At 38.2% G+C, this 24,812-nt stretch overlaps 1 protein-coding gene across 1 annotated transcript in view; it reads left to right on the top strand.

Moving 5' to 3' along the window:
• zbtb16a (zinc finger and BTB domain containing 16a) overlaps positions 1–24,812 on the top strand; it is a 101,623-nt gene that overhangs the window by 25,758 nt on the left and 51,053 nt on the right. The window contains exon 3 of the mRNA XM_046867795.1: positions 20,192–20,289. Within this exon, the coding sequence (XP_046723751.1) occupies positions 20,192–20,289 (98 nt within the window). The remainder of the gene's footprint in view (positions 1–20,191; positions 20,290–24,812) is intronic.

Genomic DNA, 24,812 nt, shown 5'->3' with positions numbered 1-24,812 from the left:
ACAGCGCAGAGAATGGAGGCAGTTTGTCTGAGGTTAACCTTTAATCTCCCAAATTAACAAGAAACCTCCCCTGCTGCTTCATTGAGATGTGGGCTTTTTGTAGGGCAAACAATGCACATTTTTCCTAAAATAAATTCCAAATGTACATCTATTTCAGTTCACACTAAATTATTAATGTAGCGCTTACAGGCAATTATAGATTTAAGGCAATAATTGTGGAAATGTTCCTGTATGTAGGGGTAATTTTGTCGCCTTAAGGTCGAGTTATAGAAGACAGTTTTGTGAAAATAGAGAGCTGGCGTATGAGTAAACCACACTTGACTGCTCTTGACAATACAGTCGTTGAAATGCACATTGATTAATTAATTAGAGGCTCTTATTTGCAAATGGACTGTCTGAACTGATTATCAAATCCGGCTATTTTATTAGCTGCAGCACTTTTAAACCCCCTGTGACTGTGTGAGGTTGTGTGCGTGCTTGCGTGCATGTTCGTGTGTGAATGCATGTGTGCGGGGCATGCCTTCCTTACACTCCATAAGTAGAAAGCTTCTAAAAGTAGAGGGAAAACAACGGTGCAGGTGGAGGAATGATCCCTCAGTTTCATTATACATTGTAATTCTGATTTTTCACCATCGACAACAGCACAGTTAATAATTGTTTACATGGAGAAAATGTTTGTCAAGCCAAAAAAACAACGGTGTGTCTAAAAATGGGAGAGAAAAAAAATGAAATTCTAGGCCAATTTCAGTTGAATTACCCTTTTTTTTGGGTGTCTGTTATCCAGCCAGTCTTTCATGACCAGAATCTGTCATTATAGACTATTATATATGGCATAAAATAGCCAAAGTGACAAGCTCTAGGAAAATATATATATAATATACAAAGCTCTATAGGGAAAATATGGTGACCGTGTTGGTGTGGTAGTATTTATTTTGACATGCTGAAGTATTTTATTCCTATTGCACCACATCAATTTGGCAGTTATAAAAATTTGTGTTGCAGAACTGTCATCGAACACTAATTACTTTTGAGATTGAACAGTGCCATGGTATACAGTGTTGTGAAAGTGATTTCAAATTTTTTTGCATGTTTGTCACACTAATGTTTCAGATCATCAAACTAATTTAAATATTAGTAAAAGATAACAAGTGAACACAACATGCAGTTTTTAAATGAAGGTTTTTATTATTGAGGGAAAACAAAATCCAAAACTACATGGCCCTGTGTAAAAGTGTTTGCCCCCTAAACCTAATAACTAGTTGGGCCACCCTTAGCAGCAACTTCAATCAAAGGTTAGCGATAACTTGCAATGAGTCTGTTACAGCGCTGTGGAAGAATTTTGGTCACTCATCTATGCAGAATTGTTGTACTTCAGCCACATTGGCAGGTTTTCGAGCAAGTCATGCCACCGCATCTCAATAGGATTCAGGTCAGGACTTCATTTTGTTTCTCTTCTGCCATTCAGAGGTGGACTTGCTGGTGTGTTTTGGATCATTGTCCCGCTGCAGAACCCGAGTTCCCTGTAGCTTAAGGTCACAAACAGATGGCCAGACACTTTTCTTCAGGATTTTTTGGTAAACAGCAGAATTCATGGTTCCATTTATTACAGCAAGTCTTCCAGGTCCTGAAGCAGCAAAACAGCCCCAGACCATCATACTACCACCACCACCATATTTTACTGTTGGTATGATGTTCCTTTTCTGATATGTGGTGTTAATTTTACGCCAGACGTAACGGGACACACGCTTTCCAAAAAAGGTAAACTTTTGTCTCGTCAGTCCACAGAGTATTTTCCCAAAAGTCTTGGATTATCAAGATGTTTTCTGGCAAAACTGAGACAAGCCTTTATGTTCTTTTTGCTCAGCAGCGGTTTTCTTTGAACTCTGCCATGCAGACCATTGTTGCTCGGTCTATTTCTTATGGTGGAGTCATGAACACTGACCGTAACTGAGGCAAGTAAGGCCTGCAATTCTTTGGATGATGATGTGGAGTCTTTTGTGACCTCTTGGATGAGTCGTCGCTGTGCTTTTGGGGTTATTTTGTTCGGCCAGCCACTCTTGGGAAGGTTCTTCACTGTTCCATGTTTTTGCCATTTGTGAATAATGGTTTTTTAACCTTTTCCAGATTGATAGATCTTCAATACTTTCTTTCTCATTTGTTTCAGAATTTCTTCGGATCTCGGCATGATGTCTAGATTTTGAGGCTTTTTGGTCCACTTTACTTTGTCAGGCAGGTCCTATTTAAGAGATTTCTTGATTGTGAACAGGTGTGACAGTAATCGGGCCTGGGTGTGGCTAGAGAAATTGAACTCGGGTGTAATAAACCACAGTTTTAACAGTTTTTCACACAGGGCCATATAGTGTTGGATTTTGTTTTTCCTCAATAATAAAAACCTTTATTTAAAAACTGCATGTTGTGTTCACTTATCTTTTTACTAAGATTTAAATTAGTTTGATGATCTGAAACATTAAAGAAGGGGGCAAACACTTTCACACCACTGTATTTAGAATGCAAATGTAGTCATATTTGATTACATCAACTGAAGTACCGACTAAAACGTCAAAACTAAGCATTCTGTACACTCTGAGCCGTTTTTGTTGGGGAAAGGAACAACACCCGGACACATTTGATAACGTTGGAAATGATGGTTGACCTCTCCAGAGCAGATGGATATCAAGGTCCTGGCCAGAGAATGAAAGGCCTCTTTGCGTTCAGTGTGTAGGGGCATTGTGACCCAGTGTCTTTGTCCAGATGGTTCACATACCTTTAGTCATGGTTTGAGAGAGGAATGCGCTCCCTCGGGATCACAGCCTGGAAACAACACGAACATAAACATCCTTTCTTCCGCGCATCCTGAAATGATCCAATCCACGGCTCAGCCACCATAGGAGGCGGGGCATCAGCGCTTCTACAAAGGATTTGAATTGTTTTAAAAGACCTGCCGTATTGGCATGTGCGTGTTTTTTTTTTTTTTTTTTTTTTTATAAATCGCTTTGTTCTTTTACCCGTCTTGAATTATTTAGTGTTTAAAATGTCTTATAAGGAAAGCATGGGGGAAGAGAGAGCTTTAATCATAAAGCGGTCTCTCAAAAAGTCATCTCAGGATAGCTAATCAGCTCTTTAAAGCGAGTTATTACTGTTCCCCCAATAAATGCACGAACAGCAAACAACCCGCTGATGTCATTCTGTTATAGTATTTTATTTTTCTGTTAAAAGATAATCAATTTACACATGCATATTAGGCTGAACGGTTTGAAGATGGAAAAAGTTACTTGACTAAATTGTTCCTCTTTCGCAGGCAGTTTCTCTTAGGCACTGGAACACAACTTGGCATTGTGACAGCACCACAAGTGTGTTCTTGTATCTGAAACTTCACATTGTTGGGCATTTTCTTTTAACCGTATAAACAAAAAGCTTTCCAATATGCTTTGAATGAGGCATGTTTGGATGAGTGCAATGAATTTTTATTTATTTATTTAGGGTTTTTTTGAGGTTTAAGATTTAAGCCAGTAGGGGGAAAAGATTTTAAATGAAAGACAGAACAAATGTATTTACAAAAACAAAAATAAAACAACAGGCATTGTAGAAAAAAGGGTTTAACTCCGTGGTACTGAAAGAGAGAACACAAACAGCATTTCTTTGTTTCTGCTTTTTTAGATAAATATGATCGTTATGCTGCTCTTAACGATCGGGTGGTTAGTGTGCAGCATCTCCCAGCGCGTGTGTCATTAGTAAAAAAGTCTTGCTCGTTAATGACTCTTTTGGGTGCCGGGACGTGTCTAAGGCCCGATTTCCAGCTTCGGCTTTTAAGCTAAAGCATCCTTGTGCGCGCTCTTTCCTCTGAGTCCAGCCGTGCTCCTACATCTGTCGGCACGTATCCGCGTCTCAATCGTTCTTTCAGCAGAAAGGCTCCCTAACAGCTCAGTATCGCTGTTTCATTAATCAAAGACACTTCCAGTGTCCCATTACAAAAACACAAGCACTCGGCCTGTCTCCAGCCGACAGCTCACCAATTCATCTTGTGGGGGTAAAAGCTGCCCGGTGCTTACCTGCACAGCCGAGCTGTTAAGTCCACAAAAAGACCCTTTGAAATTGTTTTCTCTAGGTCAAGCAAACAACAGAAACGGCAAATTGCTTGTCTCGAGGAGGTGTGCCGAGGGGCTCTTTCAACGAGGATCTCTGGGACGTTTGTTAAAATGCTGATTTAAATGCAGCAGGCAGGAGACTTTACAGCAAGCGGCTCATGAAAAGCATCGTTTGACCCTCGTCTCTCCAGAGATTGCAGAGAGCTCTAAATACCATCAGTGCTAAGTTGTAATCCCACTGGAAAGAGCTGTGTGCCGGATAGCCATTCTATGCCAGTCGACAGTGAAAATGGTTAAGTAAGAAATTCATTTATTGCAATAGGAGCAAGCAAATATGCCATGTCCACACGTCACCATATGAACAACAACAACGTTAACAAGTGCCGTTTTCTTATACAAATCCCAAAAACAACTACGGTTTAATTTGGTATGTTAATTTGATATAACATGATAGAAATGAATTATATAGAACACGACATAAGGAGAAATCTGTGTAGAAGTAGGTTCCCATCAGCTACTGATTCATGAGTAACATAACCAAGGTACATAATTTATCATATCATATATCGCCCAGCTCTGTCGTGTAGTACGTTTAGCTTAAAGCCCTGTATCCATCTATTTTTTTGTTTTTTATTGTTAGAGGTATAATTTCATCCCAGTAGGAGTAAGTCTCTCTATCTTGCATTTATACAAAAGATTATTTCACGAATAATAAAAGAGCATTGACACTGTTAAAGATGAACAGTACATTGCAGTCACATTTAGTCGCAATAAATGTGTTTCATTTCCACTCTTGGGAAGCGCGGCTCGGAGGTGCGAATTCGGAATCCGGCAACCTTCGGATGAAGGCATTTATCCGAGAACCTGATAATACATGGTTGTGATGTATTCCATGCGAACACAATGATACATGAAGCAATATATTTAGGAATGCTGTCAGACCAAACTCATGACACATTCATTGTGGCTGTCAATTGGGAGATTTGTCTTACTGTTTTTACTTAAGGCATATATTTAAAGAAACTCTGCTTTATGTATTTTGCTTGAGGGATTTTCTTTAAGGTTTTGTAATATTGGTTTATAAATTTGTCATGCTATGGAATGAGATTTTGAATAGGGATTGGAAAAAATGTGGTCTTTTTGTTTTTTAATGCATTTAATTTGTTTTTGTAAATCTGCTTTTGATTCTGTTTAGTTCCACAAGTTTTTGAGGGCACGATGGAGAGATATATATATATATACTGCGCAGATTAGCAACGAATAAAACACAACTCGACGTATGTTTATAGGAATATAATCAACACGTGGGTGTTGGGCTGCAAGTTGGGACAAGTAACAAAATGTGTACCAAAGTGTGTGATTTCATTTATACCACAGCTATTGATTGCATTGTTATTAAATGAAATTACATTTGTTACATTTGATAATGTGAAACGTCCACGAAGCAACATGGTGTCAGTTATTGCTTACATTAACAGCTATAAACAGTCATTTGCTGACCTGCCTTTCTTGATTTTCCTCTCAAAGTAACAACTCAGTGAAGGAAATCTAGAAAGCAAATAAAAGTTTGCACAGCAAAGAGAGAGAACTCTTGTATGCAATAGTGACAGCGTGTGCGAGAACATCTTGAATCCAAATCAGCTGCATCTCCACCCTGACTGTAGTTGATGGGCACATTGAGGAGAAATATGGCCCACAGAAAGCTCCATCCTGCTGCACAGCAAATGAAGACATATTGAGGCATGGGGATTCTTGAGTTTGCCGCTGGGCTATTAATTACTCTTTTGTCGCGTGCATCTGCTGAAAGACTTGACACCTATTGGGACAGAGTGCAGCGTGATGCTGGGCAGCCAGTGCTGCTCTCTGTCTCTCTCCCTCACCTCCATGTTTTATTCATATCCCTATGATGCATGGAGCAAATGATTGACTTTAAATGTTCTCCCCAAGTTTGTACAGCCAGTGAAAAAGAAGCGCTCTGGTGTTGGCCGCCAGCAGCGTTTTGTCATCTCTGGATGTCGCCTGTTCCCAGATTTGCGGCAACATGTTTAGCTGGGTGAGGAGTCATGTAGGATTATATGTATTTGTGGAGCAGCCTGTTGTACATGCCCTGCCAGTGCTCTTACGTGCGTAATATATTATGACAGGAGGAGTTTGAAAGGCTTCATGAAGGCCTCCCAGGTTCTGCTTGTTTTTTTTCTGTGTACCTGCACCCAACGAATCCAGTCGTGCTCTTAACCTGGTCCCGCTGAGATGGGTGTGTTATCAAGAAGCTCTCTCGCTTTTTTTCCTGCCTCCTCCTTGCTCTCCCAGTGAGCCAGCCATTGCCGGAGTGACAAGTCTTCCCAGGCTGCCATGCCTCTGATAGTTATTAGTTTTGTACAGAAGTCTGTTTTGATTTCCGCCCGCGAAGAGAGATTGAGTGTGGCTGAGTCAGAACCCATATTGATTTCTCTTTAGGTGCTCATTCTGGAGGCACAGAGACCCAGTCTGGACCTGACTCACCTCCGATTACTGCTCTCCAGCTGCTAGCTTTTTCTACAGTGATCAGAGAGCACTTTTAAGGTTTAACCTGAAGTTGATGAGGTCTGAGCATGTGCCGTGGAAGGTGGTCCATGTTTTGTATTTATAAAGAAAAAAAAAAAAAGGCAAACAAACTGAAAATGGATAGAGACATGAAATTAAGCTAACTGTACGGTACACAACTTTGTAAAATGAAGAGCCATTGTTCATGGTATATGGTTTTTACTGAATCTTTTATTTTGTCTAAAAGACATGCTTATTATAGGGTTTTGCTTATTGCCTACTGGAACTTGATTTTTCTAAAAAAATAATATAAAATCGTTCAGCATATTTAATATTACCGGTACACAGTTTTTGCCCTTGTGTATCTATTGGCACTAAATATAATTTTGTTTGTCAGTATGTTTTGATGTTTTACTTAATGCATTAAACACATCCTTCACCTTTACAGTCAACTGCATACCCACAAAATTATCTATGTACATTTAGTATTTTTTTTTTTTTTTTAATTATGTTTAAAAAATATTAAAATTAATTATCCCAAGGCCAACAAACCATCTGCAGGATAACCTTTCTCCCCACATACTAAAAAATTGTAGCAAAAGGGCCATCATGGAGAGAGAACTCATTTAAATCTTGATGCCACAGGCATCGAAGTCTAAAAAAGCAAAATTAGCCATGCTTTCTGGGTGGGAAGGATGGCGTTACTCTCTTCCTAGGACAACTAGCCAGTCATGGGTTTCTATAAGTGCAGAAAAGGGCAGTTCAGCTACCATGTGATGTGGCATGAGCAGCATTACAGAAGTACATAGTAAATGACATTGTTTTTTTGGGAGCTAGCTAGCAAGTAAGAAATGGTAATGACTGAAATCATAGAAATTGCTCTGGTTTACACTTGACAATGCACATAGGTGTTGTCTGAGAGTCTATAGTTCTCCTGTATTCACTCGCTTGTTCATGTAATGCTGACTTGAATAACTGAAAATTTGCCTCAAATTGTTCTAATGCAGTTTACCAACTGAACACTGGACCTGTTCTACAAAACATTGCATGCAGGCGACACAAACCACCAGACTGGGTGACATTAAATGTTTATGAAAGCCAATAAGATTATGTACAGGAGAAATTTAATCCAGCACACACATTCCTGGTTGAACTAAGACTCTGTATGCTTTTGTCTTCCCTTTCTCTATTGCTTTATTGTCCCTCTGTGTTTATCATGGCCTGATTTGCCATACTGGTTACACATCTCTGGTTATGTCTCTGTCCTTCTTGTTGTTCATGTAGTGTTATGATCGAGAGAGACCGGGCAGTTATGAGCGAGTTGCAATGTTGACTTGGATTTGTAACTTTGTTTACTGCAGTCTTAGGTTTCATTTCTGACCTGAAGGACACAAGATGCCATGACTAGGCGGATAGCTCACCATAGGTAGTTCAGCATGGCAAAAAGCAAATCTGACTTTTATTTATCAAATGTGACATTTGAGGCTTCTGAGGCAACATGTGATTTTACAACTTTCACATCTTTACTCACAGACATCTTATTTCTCTCAATATTTTTAATTAGAAAATGGGAAACTTGTATTGTAAAGCTAACTAACTGTTTGGCTGTCTGTATCCCAAAAAGGGGTTGCCATTGGCATATGCTAGCTAAAGGTGTTATAAATGGGCACTAAGTATAACTAGCTTACCTGAGGGGGTTTCTTTGTGCTAGTTAAACATAGCTAGCTAAAAATGTTAGCTTGCTTTCTTAATTTAATTAATAAAATATAGCATTAAATAAAGTTCAGTTAATTTATTGTGAGGAAGACTGCACATCAGCATCAAGAACAAAAATAGGTTTTGATTAGAGAGGGAAGTGTTTATCGTTTAAATATTTCACAAAGATGGAAAGTTTTAAACTTAATTTTTAAATAAAGGTTTCTTTCTTTTTTTTCTTTATTTACCAAGGTGAAAAAAATCCAAGGGTTAGTATGGGTATAGGCACAGAATTATTTGCAGCATAAAAAATGACTGGAATAAGACAGTGTCTCTGTGTGATGCCTTGTATCTGTCTCTCTCTCTCTCTCTCCGAGTGTGTGTGTAAGTGTGCGAGTTTGTTATTAGGAGGAGTGTGAGCTGTTCAAATTACTATTACTAGGCCGCAAAAAAAACAGACTTAAGCAGTAAATCAAAACTGAACACTTGTAGCTTGTGGCTTGAACGTAACCATGGAGTCGAACCAGCATGTGAACGTGTGTGGGGTTTTATTGCTACAGGAATAAAGCTCCAAAACGAAAAAAACACCATGAAAGATGGAATCAACCCAGACCTGTTATTTCCCCCCATCTCAACAACCAGCATGACAGAATTCCACTGATCAGCTCCCGTCTGTCTTTGCCACTCAGAGTAATTGAGCCGTGTTCCTTTCAGGCTAAATCAATCTCGAGTCGTTGCATAATATTTTGAGAGCCTCAGCCAAAGCTCAAATAATCACCTCCTTGTCGACTGGTCTGTGCAAGCCTCAGTCTCTCTTGTACTGCTGCCCAGAGAACCGAGCCGCGGCTGTTTACAGTGAACGTCGTACCAGGTGGTGATACTGATGACACAAAGTGATATGATGGTGCAATGTTTTTTCCCATGATAAACAACATCTGCGCCATGATGCCCGCTTTCTCATTCTGTAGCGTTTTTCTGCTTAACTTTTTTCAAACAATTTATTTATTTATTTTGCATATTCCATCATGTACATTGCTGTTATTGGGTTTCATCTTTATTAATGTAACAGGTGCTCGCTTGTTAGAACAGGAAGAAACCCGCCTTGGCAGATATAAACTACAACACCAAGAGGGCCCAAAATATTTCAAGTCGTCTGAGGCAAGAATAAATTATACAGGACATGGAGTGTGTCGCCTTTTTACAAAAAAAGGACCTAAAGTTAGGCATCCTTGAGGTTTCTGCCACCCGAATGAAGGTGATGCTCATGAATAATGCATGACAGAGAGGGAACTCTTGTCTGGAGCTTTTTTGTAGAGCAGCGGAGTGCTCGCGCATGCTTAACCTCGTTGATCTGACGACTAGCAAATGGGAGCAGAAGAAAACAAGAACGTAAGAAACTGTGAAAAGGAAAAAAAAGAAGAAAAGACAAAATAAAAGCAGTGCTATATTCGGATATGGAAAGTGCCTCTGTTATTAGGTGTAAAGCAGAAGGAAAATAAGTTTGCAAGCTTACACCTGACAATTAAAGGAATAATTTGTCCAAAATTTTATTTAACTGATTTAACTATGTTTGGGATTAGAAGTTACATTTTTTTTTTTTTTATGCATGTTTTTTTCCTTATGCTAACAAATAATGTGTGCTTATAGTTAGTAGTTTAGCATCTAAACTGCACACTCTTGTCTTAGTTACTCTTTTGTATATGTTTGTTTTTTAAAACCTGTAGTTTTTTTTTGTTTTTTTTTTACACTTTCTTCAGAAAACTGTCTTTCTCAGTGTGGAGTCACTGTGGATTTGTAAAAGGGTGGCCTAAATTATTGAAAACATTTTTATTTGTACACTCTCTAGCCACTCACAGGAACACCAGTCATGTGTCAGCAGTGCAATGTATAAAATCATTTTCCCAATATTCAACGGTCCAGTTTTAGGGCTATACCGAAGCCTCAGATTCCGGTTTTCTGGTGTCATCCGATATGTTTTTCATTTTGAGATGATTTTCTGTCAGCACAATCCAGGCTGGCCATTTTGCTCTGACCTCTCTCATTAGCAAGGCATTGCTGCACACAGAAATGGCACTTATTGGTTGTTTTTTTGTTTTTAATGCCATTCTGTATGAACTCTGGGGACTAAAGATGAGCATTTTTTTCAAAATACTAAAACTAGCTTGTTTGGCACGAAAAACTTTGCCAAGGTCACTAAGAGCAGAGTTTTCTCCAGTTCGAGGAATGTTTGGTGTAAATTTTTGTATTCAATGTTAAACTTCTAGCTATATGCTATCTATCTGTTAATGCATGATCAGACTACTCCTTTTAATCCTCTCTATTTTTTTTACTGTCCATATGATGAGCTTCAACAGCTGTTGCTAAGGCATCCCAAATTCCAAATCAACAGGCTATTCGCTAAGCACAGGCTTGGAATATATGCAAACAAGTGACCTGGAAATTAGATCTGGCAAGCGAGATCTCCATTAATTACCTTAAATGCTATAATATTGGAAACTGTACCGATCATAGCGAGTGCCCGCTAGTCCGAAGGTTAATGGCAGAAGCTGCCTCATAATGGCTGTAGGTGAAAGCGGCATTAGCAGAGAATCCTACCCTTCAAGCTGATGCAACTCTAGGTATAAATTGTGGGTTAGAAGGGGAAACACATTCTCTCTGTATTTTTTTCCAGGTAGCGCAATTAGGAGAGCCACGTTAAGACCAGGTTCTGACAGAGCTCTTGTGTTTTCTGCCTGTTGACTCCACTGAAAAGAGGCTTCGTAGACATAATGAAAGGAGTTTCGTGTCACACCCTTGGACAACATAGCTAAGCTTTGTACAATACCACAGTTTCCCCACTACACCTTCACTGTCCTGTATTGAAGAGGCCCCTTTCTTGTAGGCGACGCACATGGAAGCCTGGAGGGCAGCATGCCGCCTTATTTAAACTCTCAGCAAATGACATGGCACGAGAGCGAGCAAGATTGATCTGGAAAACGGGCCATGTCTTATTGATAACCTTCTCCATGCACTGTAAAACCTTCTCCTTATTCACCACCCATTGATAATTGGATGTGTCTTCAACCCTGTTTCTCAGCCTGGTGCCTTGAATAACATCCCCTTCAAGGCTTTGATATCGTGCCATTTCTTCTTTTACTCGCACAATGTAATGTGCAGCCTATAAAAACGTTGTCTATCCTTATCTGTCAAGCAGTGTATGAGCGAGACGTGAGTATATTAATGTGTGTGTGTTCTGAATAAGAGCTCTGGCTGTGTCATAACAAAGACAGCGTCTCTCTTTTTTTCTTTCTTCTCCCCCCTGCTTCCGTTCTCGCTGCTACTCAGTTATGCTCAGCACGTGTCTGCAGCCTCTGCGAGTGTGGCTGGAATTCATATGAACGTCGCGCCGCGGGGACAGCGGCCCGAGTCATTGATATGTGCGAGGCGACACACTAATAAACATCCAGCACCGCCGAGCCTTGCCGTGCCGTTTGATACGATTTTATTGGGGGAGGGCAAAGAAAAGGGGGAAAGGAGAAGGATCTTGAGACAAAGGCAGGGATGGTAGACACTGAAAGGCATCAGTCAGAATATTTCATTTGTGTCAGTCAAAAGCCTTTTATGTCTGGTGTGGTTTTATCATCATGATCTTAAAAGCAGGAATAATTATGATCAATGTGTTGCATCAAAGGTTTAGCATTGTTTTAATGTATGCAGATTGTAATCGCAGTATGCGGCTGTATGTAGCCCTGTGGAAAGTTATCCACTGACGCACAATCATTTTTAACATTTGTGTATCAGATGAAAGATACATATTCCCATTAATGGAATCAGTTGTGCAACAAATGGGCAGTAAAGTGAGCCTAGTCTTATCTACATATATATTACCTGCTATAAAACAATGTTCAACTACTACAAAATATATCAAATTTTTGCCATATCTTAAAATACAATTCACTTTAAATTCAAATGTATATAATTTAAGTTTTAAAGTTTAGTTTAGTTTTACTGTCTTACTGCCCTGATAACTGAATCAATATTTCCGATTATACCCAATATTTCCAATTATTGTGTGTGTGTGTGTGTGTGTGTGTGTGTGTGTGTGTGTGTGTGTGTGTGTGTGTGTGTGTGTGTATAAAGTATAACAAATCTAAGAATCATTAAATTTTATTACGTGTTTTGGTTATCGTGACCTCTCTCTGATTCTTCAGATAAGCTTTTCTGTTTAGATAAATCAACTCCACATGATTCAAACCCGATCGTAAAGCAATAAACTATATTATGAATGGCTTGTATCATGTGCTCTGATTGAGTGCTAGGCACATCATAACCGCAATATGATGCTGTATAATCCAGAATGATATTTTATCTATGTCGTGCTTCCGCAATCCTGTTGTAAATGTGTTGATGGCAGGGTACATAAACATTGTAATTGCACGGTCTTAGTCGGTCTTAGTACTGCTTCTGGTGCTGTTTCTTTTTTTTTTTTTTCCTCCACCATCTGATTCACTATTGCCTGCCTCATTCACTCCTAATGTGGTGGAAAGGACTGGGGACTCACTGGTCCTGTCTAGCACAACTGTGGAAAATAAAACCAAGCTGCCGCAGAAAGTTAGTGTAGCTATCTGATGGTGTGAGACGTAAACACTGCGATCAAAGTTTATTGTGTTTATTTCAAACATTATTGCCATTAAACTGGGGAAGTAAAAACTACCTATTGTGCAGCTGACCTTTTATAATGTACTTTTGCACGTTGTAATTTGGGTATGGTTTGGATTGTTCCACAGTTTTGGTTAAAGCTCAGGAGTGACTGTGACTTTGTCCTTAGATGCTCTGCAACCAGGGACAAGCTTTAGCATTACATTAAAATGCTTCTCATCTGTATCTGGTTTTATATTTCTGCAAAAAAAAAATTCTCAATAATATGCACACAGTATTTAGGTCTACTAATAGATTGCAAGCAAAAGAGAATGGTTGCTTTATTAAAGATATACAAAAGTTTCATTATACTTCAATGTGGACAACAATTTACTTGGTTTCTGTATTTATCTTTAATAGTTTAAGATGATAAAAGTTTTAAGTTTAAGTTTTTATCTTTGAATCAGTTTTCTAATGTTTTTTTAAGGAACAATAATGAGTGACTATACTGCTTACAAAAAAAAAAAGAAAAAAAAAAAAAAGGATATGGTATGATTCCAGTAATAAAAATGAGTCATTAGACTGGTCATATTTTTATCTATTAATCAAAATATTAATTATATATATAGATATAGATAGATAGATATATATATATATAATGTATATGTGTATATATATATATATATGTGTATATACATATATATATATATATATATATATATATATATATATATATATATATATATATATATATATATATATATATATATATATATATATATATATATATATATATATATATATATATATATATATATATATATATATATATAATATATATAATATATATATGGGCTGTCAAAATTAACCAATTCATTTTAACAGCACTAATTTTATTAATGCATTTCTGTGACCATTGTTTTTATATAAATTTATAATTAAATAAATATGTGGCGAAATGAAAACCTTTAATGCAACACATTTATTCACAACGTCCTTTCTTTTCTCAGATATAAAAATAAAAAATAAACTCCACCAAAAAATAATTTTTAATCCCTAAACATTGTTTTACTAATGTGCCAAGGCTTAAATAAAGCACCAAAATCCGCTAGTAGTGTACACATGCGGCAATTAAAACTGTCTGTGTGGAAACGTAGCAAAAGTTTCGTTTGGTGTCCTGATGTTTTATGTAATTAAAAACACCATAATAGCTTTAAAACATTTACAAAATGTATTTTGTCTTCATGCTTTATGTTGAGTATGGTTTTAGTAATAATAAACATACTTTATGCATATGTGTGTGTGTGTGTGTGTGTGTGTGTGTGATTTCTCAGTATTCACAAAATTTGGTTTTAGTATGGTTTTAGTAATAATAAACATACATATGCATAAAGTGTGTGTGTGTGTGTGTGATTTCTCAGTAATCACAAAATTTGTGCCCCTGTCTTAAACCATTTATCTCTGACTGTTACAAAACACTGACACTGGAGACTCCTTCTATGGTCTCCTTACAGAATGTCACCATATTAACATTTACATCATTTTTTAATCTATTTACATAGTGTCCAAAATAAGCAGTTCCATATAAGAACAAGCACATTAATATACACTTCACTCTGAACTGCTATTGTAGAAAATTACACCTTTTAATAAAAAAGGATCGAGAATTTAACAGCAGAAAAACGTTATTGCTATGTCTCAGAAAAGTGTACTGTGCCATCAAGGCATCATGATGTGAATATTATATGGTCACATTTCTGAGATTTGCTCTGCATTTACTGCTATTAAATTGGTGCATATGTTTTGAATGCAGTATGTTTTTGTTATTATTATTATTATTGAGAGACTTTTTTTTTTTCTATCGAGTATAAATTTTCTCTAGAAATAGATTTCTGTGCATGCTTTGTTTATTGGGGAGGTCAGTGGAGCGGTCATCTTCAAGAGGGCGTCCATAGAAAAGTCAATTAGCATTAATCATCATTATGGTAATGTTTTGGCAGCGTGGTGTCAACACCTGACTGAGATCTCTATTAAGAGCCAGCAACACGATGAACTGACAGATTGCTCGCTCTCTCACCCCCTCCTGCTTTCTCTCTCCCTCTCTGGCGCTCTCTGCATTGTTGGACCTCTTTTAACAAATACCATAATCCGACTGCGCACATGGAGCGGCATGGTTTTTTTTTTTTTCTCCTTAAAAAAAAAGCTCTGAGTGGGACTTTGCAAAAGGCTGTTGAATAGGAGATCTGGCAGCCTGTACGTCGTAAATGTTGCTGTTCTCAGGCACCGTCTTTTTATACCACCCCTTTCCTCCACCTTTTATTGATTCTGTAGTTGGTTGTTTGCTGCTCATCCACTTATATGCTGAACTTATATAACTGAACTTGTTTAAAATCCGGTTAAAATCAGCCCACATGCAAATTGCCTGGTAAAAAATTTTATAATTCTTATACATTTTATTAGAAACAACAAATTTGTTGTATTTTTTTTTCTTACTTTGTTGCTATGCTTAGAACTGCAGTGGAAAACAGGAAAGAAACATACTTTCAGTAGGCTTTTTATTACATATCGGTTTGATTGTGATGAGTGTTGAAAGTATAGTGTAGTATGGACACAGGATATGTTTTGAAAGATATTGAGGCAACTTTGTTTTATCTTACTGTAACACAATCACAGTTACAAACTGTTTATAGACTCCACAAAAATTCACTTTCATTTTTTTTTTTATTTAATTTGATCAATTTTGCATTAAATTATATATATATATATTTTTTAAACTCTATCGTCATACTATGAACAAAGCTAGAATTTTTGGTGTCTGGATTAGTTAGGGACAAAGGACACAGCAGAGCATGATAGTAGATGGACAATGAAGCATGGTTTATAGTTGCTTCGAGATACAGCTTTGTCTCCCTCAATTAATTTTTGCTGGGGTGTTTTGGTCCTTTTTCAAGGGGCGATTTTATCGAGGAGATCTAAAGTCATTCAGTTCCATCTGATGCTACTTAATGGTGTGTTTCTGGCCAGTTGGTGTTTGTTCGTGGCTGCAGGAGCAGCAGAAGTCGCGGAGAAGTTTCAACAGCGCCATCTTGCCAGGAGGCAGCGAGCAGGCCGGCGTGACAGGGGAGCTCCCGGGTATGATGGACGGCTCAGGGGCCTACTCCAGAGCGAGAAAGTTCAGATTTATATAGGCCGAGCCGCAACAACTCAATAACACAGCCCCCGTAATCTACTCGGGTTTCAAACACGGCCCTGATTTACGAGCCAGCACGCCACGCCGCCTCTGAAATGAGGTGTTCAGCATATGTTTTGTTGACATAAATTTGAAATTTATTGCCGTTGTCAAAACTCGCTGTAGGACAAAGTCGCTTATTAACTGAGTAAATGGCTTGAGAGAGTTTTACGTCTGCTTCCTTAATGACTACAGTCGGTCTGTTTTCAGGCAATCGTCGTTCTGCTCGCCATCTCTTTATCTAGCAAGAACACACACACACACACACAAGCTATATACAGTTTCTGTAGCAAATTAAAAGCACAGCTGGTTTGAGAGACCTAAGGGGAAATGGAGCTGCTACAGTTCACACTTACGAAAGAGTGTGTGTGTGTGTGTCATAAACAGAGGTCACTTCTGGTTGTCTGGGAAATACAACCTAGTAATAATGGGTAGAGTTCACAGGCACTAGCTGTATCCTTTTTTTATTCCACTTACCGCCCCCAGGGTCTACAGGGTCATCCCAACTTAAGGTTAAAGCACCCATGATAAATCTCATTAACCAGGCATACCATTTCAACCTGATCTCAATAAAGATCTGCCCAATCTCTCCACAAGTTTCTAGTGCATTTCTAGTTTGAGTCAGCTACTCCTTTGGTTGATCTGGTCTTCTTCAATTTCTCAGATAAACCTGGACACTGTAACAAACACTTTCTGGACTAAAGGCCCGATTGAGGTCAAATTGAGGTATTTGTGGACTGTAAAGTACAGTATGCCCAGGTTGCACAGCTGTGCCACCCAAAGGTGTTTAGACCCATGGGTTTTCAGAGCGCCACCTCGAACCCCCCGGCATTCTTTTTTTTTTGTGTGTGTGTGTGCAGCACTCGTTCACTCGCCCGCCTGCCTTTTGAAGTGCCCTTTATCCTGGGAGGCGTTTACAGGCCTTTTTAATTACTTACAGCTTGCCAAAGGGCTCTGCTGCTTCATTCTTTCCTTTGTTCGTCAGGTCTCCACAATCCCCATCCAGAAGACAGCCATCAGGATTTTTGGACGTGTTACAGATTTTTTCCCTTCGTTCTTTTGTTTATTTTCCGCATTTTTCCCTTTCTCTACTTGGTGCCCAAAACGGTTTTCCATTCATTTTTTTTTTCGCCACATCCTTTAGAAATTTAGGAGCTAAGCTCATAATGCCAACACACAAGCATTACAAAAAATAATTGCAGCCCCTTTTTGTTAATCGCTCTTCTTTCCACGAATGACCAACCCGAACAATCAGCTTTCTGCAAATATGTTTGAGTCTAGGATTCTTACTGCTCATCTTATACCTTTTATACTCTTTAATATTAAATAGATTTCCTCGTATAGCGCATCTTTTATCATTAAGATATGCAAAAAATATATTAACAATTATAATAATAATACTCTAGTATTACCCCAATACTTAATGTAATTACAATAATCCATGTTGTAGCTTTGCTTTTCAAAAAAGCTAAGGCATAAATTGAAATAGAAGATGCCTGTCCTTTGGTTCTTGTTAAACACATATACTTTTGGCAGCGAGGTGCAAACAATGAGCTAATTACTACTCTGGAAACAATTACCACGTGCTGTAAGTATGCTAATAAAAACTAATTCGGCTCACCACTTGTAACGCATCGCCAGCGTTCTTACTTTGTGCAGCCTGTTGCTCCACTGCAGCCCACTTAAGCAAGGGCATCCATAAAACAATAAACCCAATAAACCAGTTTAACCTGCCAAAGCCCAATATCATATCTTTTATGGGTAGTCACTTGGCTTTTAACCAACCTGAGTTGGGTAATCCTTCGTTGTTGACTCTTGCTTTGGCTTATCTTTGTGAGGATGCAATGTGTCTGATGATTAGCTTGGGTAAAGATTCACATACGCCCGTTCTTTTTGTTGTCTTCGCTGAGAAAGTCACACACGGACGTTCACTGGTTCAGTCTAATCCTCACGCGGGTCACAGGGTCAATCCGGCATGCTAATTGCCGCAATCGTAATTACCTTTAAACACTTAGATATATCGGCAGGTGTCTGGTGTTGGATCTGCTCTTTCCCTGGATTAACTCTGCAACATAGTGCTGAGAAAACAAGAATGAAATCGTTTTATCACCCGGCTGTGGCGATCGATCAGTCAATTCTGAAAGTGCAGGGATATTAAATACAACATGGCATTTTTTGTTAGACGGTGTCAGATTGGTACATCTATCTGTTACGGACTTGATACAGGCATGAATGACTAGATTGTTTGCTGCTTTTACTTTTCTATTTACAGTATTTGGTACTCAGAAGTGTGCCATGAAAAACATATCCTCATGCTAGCTCAATAGGTCAGGAAGCTTAAACCGTGTTAGAAGTGAGTTAGTCGGCAAAAACAGCTGTATTGGATCAGATTTGACATTTCTGACATTTTCTACTGGCATCCTTTATGTTGTGAACAGAGTTAGCATTGACTGACCCAACACGCATTATGAACGTTGGATGTCATTCGTATTAATATATGTTAGGCTAATATTTTTCGTGATTTGCTTGCTATCAAATTGCTAGATTGATTTGGACAGTTGATTGAACTCACTTTTTAATGGTATATTTTATGGATTATTCAGTGGGTAGGAAATATTTGCCAAGTGTTGAGTATAAGGCAGGACTTAATAAATGAGAAATGGAAACCCTAAACCAATCATAGATCTTGGATGGGTTTTTGTCAGTATTAGTTTCATATCATGGTTTAATCAGGTTTGTACCATTTACTAAATTATAGTATTTTCAGGAAAAATAAGCCAACTTTTAGTTCTTTAATTTTTTCATTCGTTATCTTTGAAATCTTGCCCAAAATGATCACGGTTGCAGTATTATCATGAGCACCATAGTCCTAGTCCTAATGCTCTGATTTATGTATGCGAATGTACAGTTTTTTTGCAAACACCATCCTACCCTAACATATCAGCTTTACAGAACATTTCTGTTCTCCACTACATCCCTGTGTATAAGTATCCCTATGTATGTTTCACCTTACGTCTTAAGAGGATGGTGCTTTGTTAGCAGCGCTGCCTGGAGGGATGAAAATCAGCCGGCCCTGCAGTTAAGTAAATCCACCATCTTTGGGCTTAAAGGCCATCTATATGTTTCTGTACAAACAAAGAGCTCCTTCATTCCTGCTGACAGTCTGCATAAATGAACAATGGCACTCAAGCCTTATGTGCCATAAGTTGAGGAAATTACTTCCTACATTTTTTGCTTTGGGAAAATTGTCTCAAAGGGAATTTGTTGTAAAAAAGCATTCTGTGTTATTTGACTTGTGGTGCAGCATTTTAGTTTTTCTCTGTTTTCTATTATGGCAAGATCTTGCTTGATTTACACATATTCATTGTAGCAGTGTAGATTGTAAAACTCCGTGGCAGGATATTTGGATCGATTCATAGAGATAGAATTAAAGCAACTGTAGTAAAAAATTGTTTAAATTTCAAGATTTGTGGTGATGGAACAGATTTTGTCAGTATCCAAGCCAACTAAATTCTTCTGTACACATCTGCCACCTGTTAAGGATGACTAGTTAGTTGTCTCTCTGTTCTTTTTTTTTTATACGTATATACTGATGTGCTTTAGTTTCATTTCCTATAGTTACAAATAAACTAATAACAGGCACCTTATAGGTTCTTTGAATGGTTAACAAATTACTTCAGCTTTATAAGGTAATTCCCTTAACCTTTTGTCTTAGTTCTTTTGACTTGGTTTGTCATTTTTTTGAAATACAAACCAAAGGTTTAAAGTAGATGGATTTTTTTTTGTTGTTTTTCTGTCTAATGATTGCTAATAATATACTGCAACCATTATGGCACAATTTTGTCCCTGACTTGTCGGGGCTCCTCTAGTCTTATTTCCACAGCAAAATTGCACTGTTCCGTCTTTACCGCATCACGTCCTAATCAAATCATGTACATTGTGTACTTGAGGGTGTTGCACGTCGTGTCTTTATGCGAGTTAAATAAACGGAGCTGGCAGCGAAGCCGTCACTGATGTTGTTTTGCCTTGCCTCTCTCCGCAGGAAGCTGCACAGCGGAATGAAGACCTACGGCTGTGAGCTGTGCGGCAAGCGCTTCCTAGACAGCCTACGCCTGAGGATGCACTTGCTGTCTCACTCAGGTAACACTCACCCGCTTGCGTCTGTAGGGGCCTGCTTCCCCGTCTGTACATCCACAGCCAAATATAGCTCAGCAAACAGTGCTGGAAATAGCATATTTCCACAAGAGGCTTGTTTTTTGCATAGATGCCACAAAAACAGGATTGCACATAAATAGTGGAGATAGTTAGACGAGACTAGATCTGAGCTCATTTGCATCGCTGGTATGTGTGTGGGTTTCATTCATGCGTCATGCATTCACGCAGTATAGGATGCTGGGAATGGCTACCATGGAGTGTGCCAGCAACAGTAAGATAGCAGCTAGCCTAACAGTCATGTAATTCAATGCACACACAGGCTATTGATTGTGCTAACCTGCCTAAATCATGGGGGACTTATTTGCACTGCTGTTTTTTTTTTTTTTTTTTTTTTTACTGGGAGTTAGGGTTTTTTATAGGAGAGTAAAGTCCTCTCCTGCAGTCCGAAAGGAATCTGGTTTATATAGTGTCTGTAAACACTGAGACTTTTCTCCACTATGGGATCTTCTCTCACTGCACCCAAATCCCCAAGCCACTGAGGAACAGATTAAACGTTCTCAAATATGAGATAATAAGTACCACATTAATCATGAGTGATTTTGGAATTGTAATTAGGAATGTAAATGAGTTTAGACTTGTTATTGAAACTACATAGGCCCACATTTTCCACATTTAAACAAGTGCTAATGTCACATCGCCGCATAAAAATCCGATATTTCTGAAGTCAATATCTCAATATAGAGAGATAGAATTGACTTTTTGCATGAATGTTTGAAAACCACACTGAATAGGGAGATGAATGACCTTTCATGCTGGGCCGCCCAATTCAATTCACACACAACTCAGCACGAGGAATGCTGCTGTAAGGAAATAGCTAATGTTTATTTTAGAGGCTGCTCAAGTCCCAAGATACATGTTCAATACCCGACTCTGTGGCGATATTGTACAACTATTGCCCTCATGATGGCTACCCATCGTGCCTGTGCCTCGTGCTGACATTTATGAGCGACAACTCTAATAAAGACAAGGAAGCAGTGTTTCGAATCTCATCCACTGTTCCAAGCAGGCCCACAGTCAGTGTGCTCAACACACAAAAGTATATTCGGTCATTACGCTGAGAGTTTTTAAAGCTGAATGGGAGGCAGGATTACACAGTTTGGTTATGAGAATAATACAGTTCTATTCTACCAATAACATGGTGGTTATTTTTTCTTTACAATATTTGACTATTAATTATAAAAATATATATTGAATAGACTTAATGCATCATGTATGACATTTTCACAACTGATAAATCTTGGGCTCAGCTCATACAATTTATGGCCAAGACCTCAGCTTGTAGCCATAACAAAATAATTTGAAACCTTGAGAAGTATAATCTTTTGTCATATTTTCTTATGGCCATGAGATGGTCTTTGGTCCCGAAATATTATCTTGTCCGCTTTATATTTTCTTTTTACCACTAAATATTATTCTGTGTTCTCTACATATTTTCTGATGTCCTTAAAATATCTTGTTGCAATTATATGCTTTTTGACTGTCTCTAAAAATGACCAAGTTTTTATTATATTATCTCATGGCCTTAATATGTAACCTATTGACAATGAGATTGGTCTTTGGTTGCAAGTATCTTGTGACAAAGAAATTTCGGTATGGTTGGGGGGAAGAAATGAAAGACATAAAATTGCTTGTCGTTTTTTATCAGTTTATTATTAACATCCGTTATCAACATTTTGAACAGTTTGCGTATTAAAAACAATTTAAAATAAAATGCATGCTTGTTTGAATAATATATAAAATATTTTATAAAAAATAAAATAGAATAAAGTCTAATCAATGCAATACACATTTTAATTATTTTGATGAATTTGAGCAAACAATTCAATTAATTAAATAAAAATATATAAATGGAACATTTTAATTAAATAGTTTAGATTTGTTGGAGCCCATTTGTTTAGTACAGGTGTTTGTGTGTTTTTGATTTTAATTTTCTGCTTAACTGTTCAACTTATTTCAGAATACTTTAACAAATGTCTTCATTCCTTCCATCGTTCATACTTTTACTCCCTCAATATGTGGAATTGTCAGGATTTTGCCCTTTAAAGAGTAATTCTTGATGCTTGACACAAATCGCAAGAGTCCATATCGATACTAACACTAGCGATATGGATTATTTAGCGTTTTCATGCATGCGCAAAACAAATCTTATTTCCATTACGGAGTGAGCAGCCAATGCTTAAGGCGGAGGCTAATCAAACGTGCGAGCCATCATTTAATAATTTCCTGGGGAACTAAGATGTTAACTATGTTCCGCATGTAAAATGGATTACATTCAGTACATGTGTACCGAACCTTAAAGCCCTGTACTGAAAAATTTCGGCACGAATACCCGTACAGTTAAACCCATAATTAATAAATATTTTAATAAGTCAACATGCCGCTTTGTCACCTCAGCAGCTCCACCTGATCAGCCTATTTTTTATGTACAGGCAGTCTGAAAGCCTGTTTTTCAGCCTAGCTAAAAAAAAACCATGTACTTAGTTTAGGTGCAGACAGAATCTAAACGGCCACATTAGCACCCAAGGCAGGTCCTGTGTCTGTCTGTCTGTCTGTCAGTCACCAGGTTGTTATCCATGCTCCTCACACTCTGTTCTCTTAGTAAGACAGGTGTGAGGAGGCTCCAGATGCTGCCCAAGCAAAGTATTTTATCTGGTTGATCCAAGCACACAGAGAAAAAAAACTGTAGCAGTTTGTAGCGATACATGTATGAATATTGTTTAACTGTAGTGGTATTTAGGTACAATTTGTGAAGTTCTAGTTTTGTCAATTAATTTGGCAGGTCACCTTTGACAATCGTTTTCAAGAGTGACATTTCCAAACTGAAGATACAGTACAGACCAAAAGTTTGGACACACCTTCTCATTCAAAGAGTTTTCTTTATTTTCATGACTATGAAAATTGTAGATTCACACTGAAAGCATCAAAACTGTGAATTAACACATGTGGAATTATATATGGAATTATATACATAACAAAATAGTGTGAAACAACTGAAAATGTCATATTCTAGGTTCTTCAAAGTAGCCACCTTTTGCTTTGATTACTGCTTTGCACACTCTTGGCATTCTCTTGATGAGCTTCAAGAGGTAGTCACCTGAAATGGTCTTCCAACAGTCTTGAAGGAGTTCCCCGAGAGATGCTTGGCACTTATTGGCCCTTTTGCCTTCACTCTGCGGTCCAGCTCCCCCCCTAAACCATCTCGATTGGGTTCAGGTCCGGTGACTGTGGAGGCCAGGTCATCTGGCGCAGCTCCCCATCACTCTCCTTCTTGGTCAAATAGCCCTTGATGCCTTCAGTGTGACTCTACAATTTTCATAGTCATGAAAATAAAGAAAACTCTTTGAGAAGGTGTGTCCAAACTTTTGGTCTGTACTGTATTAGGGATGATGTACAAATGTTTGTAAGTGAATGAAACATATACTATATAGATAACAGATTCCATTCCACATTTTGTCCCTATTTGCTATTTCACAAGATTTTGGAGTGTGGTTGTGGAGATTTGTGGTCATTTAGCCATAGCCAAATTCAGATTCTGATGGTAGGGTAAGGAGGTCCGGGGTGCAGTCTTCATTCACATTCATCCCAAAGGTGATTAATAGGGCTGAGGTCAAAGCTCTAATGCAGACCACTCAAGGTCTTCCCCAAACCATATCATCATGGGGCTTTATGCACAAGAACATTGTCGTTCTGAGACATGTTTAGGTATCCTGGTCAATTGAAGGGGAAAATGCCATGCTATTGCATCAAGAGACATCCAATACATCTGCATACCTCCAACCTTATGGTAACAGTGTGGGGAAGAGCCACATATGGCACGTCAGTTGTTCCAGTACTTTTGTCTTTACACTGTAATTGTTCTGGAACATCATTAAAGTATATCAAGATGCAATGCTTTACCTTAGTATTTTGATCTTGACTGTATGTAGTACAAAAATATACCTCTACACTACCTTCTTTGCTGTACACAGCATGCCACAAAATTGGCACTTCGGGGGAGGTTAGAAATCTAATGGCGTGCCAAGAATTCTGATCATAATGATAACGGCACCTTCGTTTGGAAAACTAATTCTGCAAGATGTTCACCAAGGGAGCAGAAACAACCAGCCTTTCCCACTACAGTTGTAATAACTGAGCATTCCAGACAGCGTATTTTTAGTGCATCAATAAGAAGAAGGAAAAAAAAAACAGGTCTTGACAATCGCCTGCTAGTTGACGTGCAACACTAGCCTGATTTCTTTGTTTATGTTTTTGGTTTTTTATACATTTTATTTTGTTGTCTGCCACAGCGATGCTCTTGAGAGCTTTGCTCTTGTGTAAAGCTCAAGCTTTTTAGTTGAAGCACTTTTATAGACACAGAGGTGGCAGAGAAGCAGAGATGGAGCAAAGCTCTTTTGATATTTTTTTTTTTCTCTACAGCAAACTTTCTGTTTTTATCCTTTTGAGCGGTT

This window comes from Silurus meridionalis, chromosome 15, assembly GCF_014805685.1.
Source record: "Silurus meridionalis isolate SWU-2019-XX chromosome 15, ASM1480568v1, whole genome shotgun sequence".
Classification (NCBI taxonomy): Eukaryota; Metazoa; Chordata; class Actinopteri; order Siluriformes; family Siluridae; genus Silurus; species Silurus meridionalis.
Note: the sequence above shows the minus strand (reverse complement) of the source record. Positions and strands in the feature narration are given on the sequence as shown.